Below are 11,050 nucleotides of genomic sequence, written 5' to 3' on the forward strand. Positions count from 1 at the left end.
GAAAAAGCGTCTAGTACATTATACCACCCTCGGCTCTTGTGGCAGTGAGTTGGTTTAGTGCCTCTCCCCTTTCCCGATTTTTTTCTTTTTTTTTTTTTTTTTTTTTTTTTTTTTTTTTTATGCCACTCCGCTGCAGCCTGCCCTGGCCTGGAGCGGGGCCGGGGGGGGGGGGGGGGGGGGCGGATTAAACGCGTGTTTCGCCCGGAGAGCAGCAGAGCTCTCGCCGGGAGAGCCCGGCCGCTGCTCGGCGGAGGAGCCCCGAGGGGGACCGGGCCGGAGGGGTCCGTGCCCCCTTCAGCCCGCTAGCGGGGGTGGGGGGGAAGCCGGGGAGCAGCCGGCCGTGCCTGCGAGCGCCCGGGGCGCAGGTGAGGGTGCCCGGGGGTGTGTGGGGGGGGGAGCCGGGAGACAGCCGCCCGTACCTGGGGGGGGTCTTCCCGGGGAGGAGGCGGGGGAGCCGGGGATCGGCCCCGCGGCCCGCCGTGGCCCGGTGCTCGCAGGCGGTGGCGCTGCGGCGGCTGCCGCTGCTCTCCCGCCCCGGCCCGGCCCGGCCCTCCCCCGGCTCGGGCGAGGAAATGACCTAAGAGGAAACCTGGGCCGCGCCGGGAGGGAACGGGGCCGGGGCGGCGGAGCCCCCGGGACGCTCCGGCGATGCCCCGGCGACCAGAGGATCCAGCGGGGGCGGCCGGCAGGTCGGTGGCGTCCGGCTTCCCCCCCTCCCCCCCCCCCCCCCCCGCCTTGTCCTCTTCTGTCCGGGAGCACCGGGGAGGGCCGGGGGCTGCTTTCCCCGGGACCCGCCGCTGCCTCCGTGCCGGGGGCTCTTCGGCTTGTGCCGCCCGCGGGGCGGGGGCGAGGCGAGGCAGCAGCCGGGGGGGGTTGGGGTTCCCGGGGGGCTCCGGTGGCCCAGGTGCCCCGGGCAGAAGGCGTCTGGGGCGGGGGGGGGGGGTCCCTGCGGCTCGGCGGGGATGGGACGGGGGTCCCGGGCGGCTGGTAGTGCCCCTGGGACGGGCACGGGGGGATGCTCAGGGGCGGCAGAGGAGACCCGCCGCTCTTCTCCCTGCCCTTGCGATGGAGGGGGCACGTCTGGCCAGTCCCGCCATGTGTGACCCCCGCAGGGTAGGACCCTGGCACACGGGCCGGCTGGTCACCGGCAGATCAAGGACACTAACCCCAACCATGTCAGTTCCCCGGGACCGGTTCGTCTAGTGGGGACCACTTGCAGAGGAGAAAGTGGTACCCACGGGTGACGCTGTGCCCACTGTCACCCACCGCCACCAGCCCTTCAGGCAAGGTGGTCCTGGCAGCAGGATCTCTACTGCAGGTGGGGCCTGGCTGGTTTTATGCTCACACGCTGTGGTTTGCGCTGGGCAGGGTTATTTGGCAGAGCAGTTCAAAGCAGCCGTGCCCGTCCCCGAGGAGCCGTGGGGAAGGATGCTCCGGGAGAGGCGCTGGGCGCTGGCGGCAGAGACGCTGCCAGACAGGCTTGGGCGCTGCCTGCTTCGCTGCGAGCAGCGCTGAGCTCTCACCAGGTTCCCTCCGCGCAGCAGCGATGCTGGTGGGACGTGGGGCTGTTGGCGAGCTCGGAGAGCTCTGCTGGCAGTGCAGAACGGCGTGAGTGTGGATACAGAAGGAGAGAGACGGTGCGGAAGGAGGAGAGGTCGGATGGGAAGGCGTTTGCCAACCATACGCGGCACGGAGGGCACCCAGCTGCTTTTGTGAATCCATCTGGGAAAGAAACCTCTGTGCAGGTCCCAGGGCAGGCAGGTGAGAGCTTCAGCAGCGTGAGCAGGTTGTCACCCCCGTGGGGCAACGTGTGCCCTGGGCCTTGTGGGGAGGGCAGAGACGGGCCTTTACCCACCGGCGAGCTTCGCTCTCTGCTCTGAGTTATTACGCTTTGTGCCACGGCTTCGTGGCAAGTGGCACGTCCGAGGGGTCAGACTGCCTGGGATACGTGTCCCATGCCTCTAATGGGCGACGGGCTCTTCCGCTTTAAGCCGGGTAGGGACCTGTTTGTAGAGAGGGGTGAGTAACGGCCCAGGAATTTTGACGAGCTGGCAAAACTCAGTTGGCGGATTGCCTTCTCCTGTTTGTGCTGTGGGTCTGGCCAGCCCAGCGTTTTGCATCCAGCAGATCATGCGTGCGCGCCAAAGCAAGCCCTTCCTCTCTGTGCCGCGTGTACCCTCTTGCTGCCTTCATTGTATCAAAAAGCAGAAGAAAATTAATCTAGAGACCGCTGGTACTGCAGAGAGCTGTGCTTGACTGCAGGGGGATGAGACGGGAGCTGTTGCTGTTGGGGATTTGGCTGCAGAGCTTGCTGTGTCTCGCTGGGAGCTGAGGGACCCTGGCTCCACCACAGGAGAGGTGCTCTGCTCGTTGTGGCGAGCATGCGTTGGATGCTTAGGTGCCGTTTTTGATTCTTCCCAGGCTTTTGTGTGAAACCAGCTGAGTTGGTGTTTCAAAGACGAAAAGGAGCAGCTGCATGGGGTGCTCCTGCGTGTGCTTCCCTGTGATATACCCACAGGGAAGCTGTCTGAGGGAAGATCAGTATATTTTGAGGTTGCTGTCCGCTTTGAACCTGCAGATCAACAGACTGAAACGCATTTTTCATATCAGAAAAATGTAAAGGCTCTGAAGATGAAGCCCTATCATAGGCTGGTAGGAAGCAAGTCTTAAAAAGATGTGGGAGTGAGGCTTTGCTCAGATCTAGGGCCAGAGTTGGGTACCCTAATAACAGAGGAGTTTCCTTGGGGTGGGGGGCTGTCAGGACAACAGCCTGTGCTCCAGCACTAGATGGGATTTGCCAAATGGCTGGGTGAAGGTCTGCCTCTCTGCCCAACTAAGCTCTGTGTGCTCTTTCCCCAGGGACTGTCACTAGCCCATCCGTTGGCCTGACTCTTGCCCTTGGAGGAAGCCAGTCATGGGGGAAACTGGTAAAGAAGAGTATAAAATACAGTCGTTCGACACTGAGACTCAGAAGCTGCTGAAAACAGCCCTCAAAGGTCAGCAGGCTTTTTACTGGCTCCTCTGCCACATGCAGCTTGGCTGGCAGATGAGACTGGATGCTTGGACCCATTTAAGGAACACCAACTGCTAAGTGTAGAAAAGCTCTTTCATAAACGCTGTTCATGCCTGACTGGGTCCCATTGGTGAATCTTCTTCTGGAAGGTCTTTGCTCCCTGCCTCTTCTTGCCCTCTCTCACCTTCTCCCCAATGTTTAATGGTGCAGCTGTTCGAACTCGGCTCCTGGTTCTCATCACTGGGGTTTTCTCTGATTTCGGGGTACCGTCCTCTCCTGCTCTAACCCAGCATCTCTCCCCAGATGTGGTCTCTCGCCCCTCTCCAGTGCCTAGCTCCTGCTCTCTGCCCCTCCTGACTGTGAGGCTGTCTCGTCCTCCTGGCCCCCGGGGTCTCCTGCTCACCGGTCATGTCTCTATTCAAAGCCCAGCGGGAGTTTGCACATCTGGCTTCCACTAACCCAACTTTGAAGCAGTGCTGGGATTTCAGATTCAGATCAACTTCTTGCTTCCCGTATTATCTGCTTTCCTCCATCGTTTTCCCATCGTGATGGCTGTGTCTCCAGCCTGGGAGGACTATGCACCGTTGGAGATGGTATCTCGAAAGTAGCTAGTGTACGAGAGGGGCTGTGACTCTTGATGTGAGAGTGGACATGAGGTTTTGTACCAGATAACATGGTTGTAGCAGGCCCTGCACCGACCTTGGTTGCTTTCCAGGTACCCCAAAGCAAGCAGGACACAAAGGGTGCTGGGTCCTGACCATGTTTCTCCTCTCTGCAGATCCCAGCAACGTGGACCTGGAAAAAGTGGCCAATATTATAGTGGACCAGTCCCTCAAAGACTGTGTGTTCAGCAAGGAGGCAGGGCGCATCTGCTACACCATCATCCAGGTGAGATCTCCTCGTGGTCCAGACAGCGAAACACTTAAGCTTGTCCCTAGGCTGGGCCAGGAGAGGCTTCGTCCCAGCCCTGCGCTCTGGCCCTTCAGCCAACTTTCCTCTTCTGCCGTTTGCCCTGTGCAGTGGCAGCATCCAAACGAGCAGCCGGCGAGCACAGGCAGTTAGTTGCACCTTTCCTGCCTCTCTGGGCAATCACAGGAGGGTTATCTACATGGTCCTGCATCACCGAAGTAGCGGCATCCCCCTGCCCCTCTCACACCCCCGTTTCATCCCTCCATCCTGCTTTTGTGGGCTCGTAGGCAGAGAGCAAACAAGTCGGCCAGAGCATCTTCCGGAGGAGCCTGCTCAACCGGCTGCAGCAGGAGTACAAGGACAGGGAGGAGCTGCGCACCCGCTCGCTCCAGGCGTGGATCTGCTACGTCACCTTCATCTGCAACATCTTTGACTACCTGAGGGTAAGGACCCGAAGCAGGAGCACCCGGCCGCTGCTGCCTAGGGGTGCCAGAAGGGCCTGGGCATCCGAAGATGCCAGGGAAAGGGTGTTGGATGGGTGTTTTACTGACCCTCAGGGCCATGGCTCGGCAGTGGGGCCCGGAGTTGGTTCTCAGCACGAGAATGCTGCTGGGGCTGGTGCTACCGACAGGCAAACTAACCGGCTTGGAGAGGCAGAGCCCTCTCTGGGAACAGTCACAAAGTCTGAGCTTCCTCGTTTCGTACCTGGTGTTTGAAATCCCCCGATTTGCCTGCTCCCAAATGTCCCAGATTGAACTGGTTTAGCTGCTATGAGGTCCCGGGGGGGACCCGTGGGTGCTCACATAATTTCTAGCCCACGTACTGACAGAGTTTGTCTGCAAGCCTTTGCTGCAGTGTGTATACTTGGATGCCTGCTTGGGATAGATGTAAAAACGATGCAAGCAGAGCTGCAGGCAGGAAAAATGTTGTTGCAACCAGTGTATTTCCCATGACTACCTGCTTACATTTAAAAATAGATGTTTTTTACATCATTTGTTCAGCTTCTCTGGCTCCTGGAGACTCGAATATCTGGTCTCCTACGTAAATCCTACCAATAGGGCATTTGGCAGCACAACTAAATTCTGCTCCCTTCTCCTTTGAAGAGCAGCAAGGGAACAACTATTTAAAATATCTGCAGACTGCTACCTTTCTGGCCCCAAACGGGCAATGGCTCCTGCCTCCTTACAGGTGAACAACATGCCCATGATGGCTCTGGTGAACCCCGTTTATGACTGTCTGTTCCGGCTGGCACAGCCCGACAGCTTGCGAAAGGAGGAAGAGGTGAGTGCAGGGAAGAGGGCTGGTAATGCCCTTCTTGTTCTACCAAGGACCAGCAAAAATCACAGCCTGGGGGGATGCAGAGGGTGCTGGGTGCTGGTGCAGAGGAGGGAGAGCTGCCTCCCCAGTGCAAATCGCTGGACTTTCTAAGAGCTTTAGCGCATGTTCCCACCACTTCCCTCTGTTCTTGGAGGGACTTCCTTGCTCTGGCCTTGGCTTCAGCCTTGCCATCATCTCTTGGACATCCTGCAGGAAATTAACATTTTTTCCACCTGTGCGGGTGCATTTCTCTGGCAATTTTGTCTGAGAGACAGGGGAGTTCAGGATGTGCTTTTCCAGTGCTTTTGCCGGAAGAGACATTCAGCCTCTCCTGCCTCCTGTCACAGTGACTTGGGGGAAGCAGAACTGTCACCTGTTGGTAATCCAGAACAGAGGCAACAGGATGAGCTGGTCCATTAGTGACTGATGGAGACCTCCACAGGCATGAGCCAAAGCTCCCCATTCCTTTGTACTCAGCCATCTTCTTTTCTTCCTTCTGAAGGTGGACTGTTTGGTCCTACAGCTCCATCGCATCGGTGAGCAGCTGGAGAAGATGAACTCCCAGCGGATGGATGAGCTCTTCTCCCTCCTCCGAGACGGCTTCCTTCTGCAGGAGGGGCTCAGCTCCCTGTCCCAGCTCCTACTGCTGGAGATCATTGAGTTTCGGGCTGCCGACTGGAAGATGACAGATGCTGCCCAGAAATACTATTACAGCGAAGTGATGGATTAACCTCTCTACAGCAGAGGTGGAGAGATGTCCCCAGCACTTTCACCAGCAAGCTTCTTACCAAGTTTGAATTTCTTTTCACGTTAATGTTTTTCTAGCACTTCCTGTAAATAGGATTTATACTGGCTAGAGCCTCTGAGCACATTAACTGTCAGGCTGCAACTGGTGCTAGCCTGACTGTGGAGGTTTGGAGAGTTGGGAAGGGCATATTTAACTCAGCAAGTTGTCCCACTGATTTTGTCTAATATTGGGCTGCTGCCAGCAAAGGGCAAGGAAGGCTTCCAGCTCAAACCAGCATTTTATGTGGGTGTTAAGGAAAGCACAGTTTAGGCCGAGAACATTCTGGTTCACCTGAGAGCCAGCGGAGCTGCGGGAGACAGAGGGGAAATCTTTCACAGCTCAGGTTGTAACTGGTTCTCTGGGACAAGTCACAGAAAACACTGTGGCCTCACAAACAGCTCAACGAAGTGCTCTTTTTTGCAGACTCCTTCTAGCACGCTGGCTGCACCTGCATGCACACAGCCTCCCCTACGGGTCACGAGCCACCAATACCTGCCACAGAGCAGCCTGCAGCAGGACAGGTCCCTGAGCACATGTAGCTAGGAACAGGTTTTATAAGTTTTATACAATAACTGTCATGTTTTTTCACAATTTAGTGGGTTTCAACTATGGTATGTTTCTTATAAGAATGGGAGAGGAAGAAAGGAAACAAAATAGTTTATTGAAGGATTTTTTCTAATAAAAGCTTTCCACTAACATGTGCCCTGCTTTCTCTCTACACAGCTACTGAGCTATGAACAATACTTCAAGGTTGCTCCTGACTGAAGCCTTAAGGCTGCAATAGTCATTTTCTCCTCCGGTGTCGGGTGTCAGCGTGGCTTTATACAACCAGGGTAGTAGGAAAGAGCAGTGTGAGATTCGAGCAACAGAGACAAAGGTTTGGAATCGAGAAACGTTCTCCATAAAACTGGCTTTATTTTTTCTGTTAACATTCCCACCAGATCTGTGCAGACAATGTTGCTGATGACCAGAACCAAAAATCAAAAAGGGCCTTTTATTGCATTTTGTACCAATCACCCTAAGGCTGGTTACGATATGGAAAAAAATCCAGCTCTGCTCTTAGTTGTGCAGTGAAAAAGGGAAAAACATGGCTGATTACAGGAGCAGAGAGACTTAAAAGTCCCCGGGAACAGGTAAGTGGAAGATTATTTTGTACAGCATTGCTCTAAGAAAAACATCTAAGGCTTCTCTTCACAGGAAAGTGATTATGAAATAACTAGAGTATCGGTGCAGGGGTCAGTAACTCTTTCAGATTCCCCCTTCCGCCACCCAAACAGGCACAAGGGAAATTAACTTTGTGGGGATCGGATGAGCTTTCCCTGGCTTAGTTCAGAAGCTGTCTGGAAGGGATCTTCCACCTTTCCCTCTTCTCCCCAGCTTCTGCCAGGCAGGTGGCCCTGGGGCTCTGCTCTCCAGGCCGTGGGGCTGGTGGCATCGTGTCCCGTGCACAGAGTCCCTTACCACCAGCGGAAGTGGGCGTAAGCCCGGTTGGCCTCTGCCATCTTGTGCAGCACGTGCTTCTTCTTGATGATGGGTCCTTCGTTGTTGAAGGCCTGGAGCAGCTCCTGGGAGAGCTTCTCGGGCATCAGCATCCGACGGTTCTTGTTCTCCCTGCACTCGGTGATTAACCACTTCATGGCCAGGAAGCGCTTCCGATTGTCCTTCAGAGGGACCGGGACCTGGGAAAGGTTTAAACCGTAACAGTTATCACACTGTGAGGGTGCAGTAACCTGCTGCTCTTCTCCAGCAGTCATACAGGTCCAGCTGGACACGTGCAGATTTACACCGTGCTGCAACTCCAGTGGCAGCATGCTGCTCTCTGCAGTAAGACCAGCTCCCAACAGCTGATCTGTGCCAATTCACTTCCTGTGTCCATAGAAATTGGCCATTGCTACCAAAACGGAAATTCTGATCAGCCTTGGGTACTGCTGGCAGACACTGGCCTTTGTAAGGACTTCTGGCCTATTTGGGAACTGGATCCAGGCTGGTTTGTGCTAGCAGAGATGGTCACCACTCCCCTGCACTGAATGACAGTGAAATGCCTCTACTCTTTATTTCTCCATCAGGTCTCGAGTGCTGCAGAGCCCATACTTAGAGCCAGGTTCTGCTTTTGTTTTAAATATCATACGGAATCTAGCTGACCTTTTCTGCTATGCTGACCCACCCCAGGGCTTTGGGACCTCTACCCAAGCAACATGATGCAGCAGAGAGGATGGGACTGGTAGTCCTGGGACTGCCAACTCTTTTGCTGCCCGTCACTGATCTCTGTCTCCTTGAACAACATTTGCTGCGTACTCCTTATCTAACTCAGAGAAGTAGAAACTGCTGCTGATTGATAGGAGAATTACCATGCTCACAGGCTGAGGTCCTGATCTTGGACAGGGTTTCTAGGTGTGTTTTTAATCCAGATTGCAAAGTGGCTCTCCTTCCAAGGAGAGGAAAACTTGAGCTGAAGGGGTGAAAACCAGTTCATCTGCTTCCCCAGCTAATTCTCTCCTGACCAGATGTGCTCCCAGGCCCCCCCTTTCACCTGGTAGGTTTTGCCTCCTTTTGTGATGCTGCTGAGCCCAATGATGGGCTGGCAGTTTTTCAGAGCCTGGTGGAAAATGACATAAGGGTTGCATTCAATTTTCTCCTTCTCAACTTCTGGAGCTTTGTGGTACTTCTCCAGCTGCTTCCTCTTAATGGCCTCTAGAGTCTTGGGACAAAGACAAGAAAGGAGATGTGCAGAGCAGATGGATTATCCCACTCCATGAAGTTACATCACTTTTACAAGCACCCCATTTTCACTTGAGCAGCTGGTTTTCTAGCCCTATAGGCAACAGGCTAGTCAGGGATTCTCTAACTCAAGTTTTACTTCACTCTTTTCCAGCTCTTCAGTCTCTTTATCAGACATTGCATTTGGGGTGAGGAGGCAGAGTAGCACAAACCTCGGCCAGAAGGCAGGGAAGGGCAGGGACAAAGTGGAGACAGTAATACAGGTCTGTGTGCAGTAAGCATCCTCCCCTCTAAAGCTTGGACTCAAGAGCCCAGAGCCTGTGTGTTTTTCTGTCACAAGCAATCAGCAGTTACTTCGGGAACATTTGGGCAACCTGCGTCCCCGTTTCAAGGGCAGAACACACCAGATGGGACCACCAGCTAATACCAGTTACTATAGGTCAGAGCAGGGGTCAAAGCTGTGTCATGTAGGTGACACATTTGTGGGACTTCATAGGGAAGTTATACAGAAGATAAGGCATGAAACAGAGCTGGAAGGAACATCTTTTGAGGAAAGAGTATTCTCTGAGTTTATGTGGTACATAAGGTCCAAGAGAGACTGAAGAGTGGAAAGAGAATGTTCTCTATTAAGCTATCACCCCCTGGTCTGTGAGCTCAATGAGGTTGGGGCTTGTACAGAATGCACGTCTTATCAGATAAATAACGGTGAGAGTAATGTGTGTGGTGAGGGACGTTTTAGGACCACAGAGATGACCTGAGCTCTAGTAATTCCTAATTCCAGTGGGCTTGACGTCCCAGCCTTCCATTTTGTATTGTTTTAATGTAATAGTGAGAAGAAACATGAGTTCTCACCTGAGCCATGAGGCTTCTGGCCAGCACTTTATTTCCATCCTTCATCATCATATTGGTGAATTTACTGTAAACACAAAGCCAAATGCGATCTGATGTAAATTCTGATTTTATCACCCACAGAAATAAGCCCCCCTTTGTGTTGTTCCCATGGTTAAATCTGGGTGCTGCTAGATCTGCTGTAATTATCTCTAATCACTGTCAATCAATGGACTGGCTTTGTGGGAGAAGATTAACCCAGAATAAAGGGATTGTGCTGTAACAGAAGGCAACGTGCAGCGCAGCAAGTAAAGTCTGAGGAGGACAGCACAGCTCCCAAGCGTTTTGGCTCCATGGGACCTAGCTGTAACAGAGAAGGAGATGATGCTTTCTCTGACCTGATCAGAGGGTCACTGAACACAGAGGTGGAGACACTGGAAGGAGCAGCTTTTATGGGTTGAACAGCCTTAAGCTCCAGTTTTTCCTTTTCCTCCTCAGTCAGCTCCTCCCAAGGTTTCCGATACAATTCCTTGTTCACTTCTGGCTCCACAAAACTGGGGTTGTAGCGACTCCATCTCACCTGTGTCAGCCTGCAAAGAGCAAGAGGAGACGGGAGGGCTGTAAGCTGATGCACGCGATATGTCGCGACAGGGATACGGACAGATGTGAACACACCTCAGAAGGACGTGTTGGACATGAGAGGCATCTCCACCTTCCTCTCCTTCAATGCTTCTCTACTGCAGCGGTGCCAGAGGCACAAATCTACAACAAGGCCCACGGTTTTGCTGCAGAACCGTCAGGCGACCCCCACGCCGAAGGGGACGGGTCGGAACGGGCGTCCCGGCCCCCTCGCCAGACCCACCGACCAGCCTCCCCAGGGCCGAAGGGCCCACAGGGCTGACACCCTGAGGTCCCAGGCTGTGGGTGGCTTGAATAAAAACTGTTCTGTGCTCGTGGGAGTGGGCCGAGTACCTTAAACTGGGATTTTATTCATTTTTCGCTGCGGTTTGGTGGGTTTTGGAGAGGAGCGGGGGGGGGGGGGGGGGGGGGCGGGTACCGAGACCCCTGAGCCCCTCCGGCACAGCGGGTCAGCACACGCACCCGTGCCGGACCCCACCCGCCGGGGCCGGGCTCCCCGAGCCCCGCAGACGGCCCACGGCGTTTGTCGCACGGACGCCCACGCGAGACCACGGCGTCGCCACGCGCGAGCCCAGAAAACAGCTAAACCGTGTCCGGTCCGGCCCGGGGAACGCCCCACCGTTTACATCCGTGGGTTTCCGGGTGAAGGGCACACCGCTCCGGCCCGCCCAGCTCCCCCGGCCCCGCTTACCGGGGCAGCCAGGCCCGCAGCCGCCGGCTCAGCCCCGCCGCGCTGGGCGCCGCCATCTTCCCGCCGCGCGCGGGGCGGGGCCAGGCACGATGAGGGGGGCGGTCCTGGGCCCGGACCCGCCCCCCCCTCCCCGCTCGTTCGGCTCTCG

The 11,050-nt window shown here is 55.3% G+C and overlaps 2 protein-coding genes across 2 annotated transcripts; one reads left to right on the plus strand and one right to left on the minus strand.

The window, feature by feature from the left end:
• Positions 1–563: 563 nt before the first annotated feature.
• On the plus strand, positions 564–6,722 carry MIF4GD (MIF4G domain containing). The gene is made up of 6 exons (XM_049812672.1): positions 564–689; positions 2,860–2,996; positions 3,792–3,901; positions 4,210–4,365; positions 5,111–5,203; positions 5,742–6,722. The coding sequence occupies exons 2-6, from the start codon at positions 2,915–2,917 to the stop codon at positions 5,967–5,969; spliced, it is 669 nt and encodes a 222-aa protein (XP_049668629.1). The 5' UTR covers positions 564–689; positions 2,860–2,914; the 3' UTR covers positions 5,970–6,722.
• MRPS7 (mitochondrial ribosomal protein S7) lies at positions 6,668–10,987 on the minus strand. The gene is made up of 5 exons (XM_049812671.1): positions 10,903–10,987; positions 9,971–10,162; positions 9,597–9,660; positions 8,557–8,724; positions 6,668–7,705 (listed from the first exon to the last, which is right to left on the minus strand). The coding sequence occupies exons 1-5, from the start codon at positions 10,956–10,958 to the stop codon at positions 7,484–7,486; spliced, it is 702 nt and encodes a 233-aa protein (XP_049668628.1). The 5' UTR covers positions 10,959–10,987; the 3' UTR covers positions 6,668–7,483.
• Between the last annotated feature and the right edge of the window lie 63 nt (positions 10,988–11,050).

The sequence above is a fragment of the Accipiter gentilis genome, chromosome 10 (genome assembly GCF_929443795.1).
Source record: "Accipiter gentilis chromosome 10, bAccGen1.1, whole genome shotgun sequence".
NCBI lineage: Eukaryota > Metazoa > Chordata > Aves > Accipitriformes > Accipitridae > Astur > Astur gentilis.

What these genes read in the sequence shown, in the direction of transcription:
- MIF4GD (XM_049812672.1), top strand. Translation starts at nt 2,915, where the DNA reads ATGGGGGAAACTGGTAAAGAAGAGTATAAAATACAGTCGTTCGACACT. An exon ending in TCTGCTACACCATCATCCAG is followed by an intron (nt 3,902 to 4,209) that starts GTGAGATCTCCT and finishes GTGGGCTCGTAG; the next exon opens with GCAGAGAGCAAACAAGTCGG. An exon ending in GCTTGCGAAAGGAGGAAGAG is followed by an intron (nt 5,204 to 5,741) that starts GTGAGTGCAGGG and finishes TTCCTTCTGAAG; the next exon opens with GTGGACTGTTTGGTCCTACA.
- MRPS7 (XM_049812671.1), bottom strand. Translation starts at nt 10,958, where the DNA reads ATGGCGGCGCCCAGCGCGGCGGGGCTGAGCCGGCGGCTGCGGGCCTGG. An exon ending in TTCAGTGACCCTCTGATCAG is followed by an intron (nt 9,661 to 9,970) that starts GTCAGAGAAAGC and finishes TTGTGTTTACAG; the next exon opens with TAAATTCACCAATATGATGA. An exon ending in CCAGAAGCCTCATGGCTCAG is followed by an intron (nt 8,725 to 9,596) that starts GTGAGAACTCAT and finishes CTTTGTCCCAAG; the next exon opens with ACTCTAGAGGCCATTAAGAG.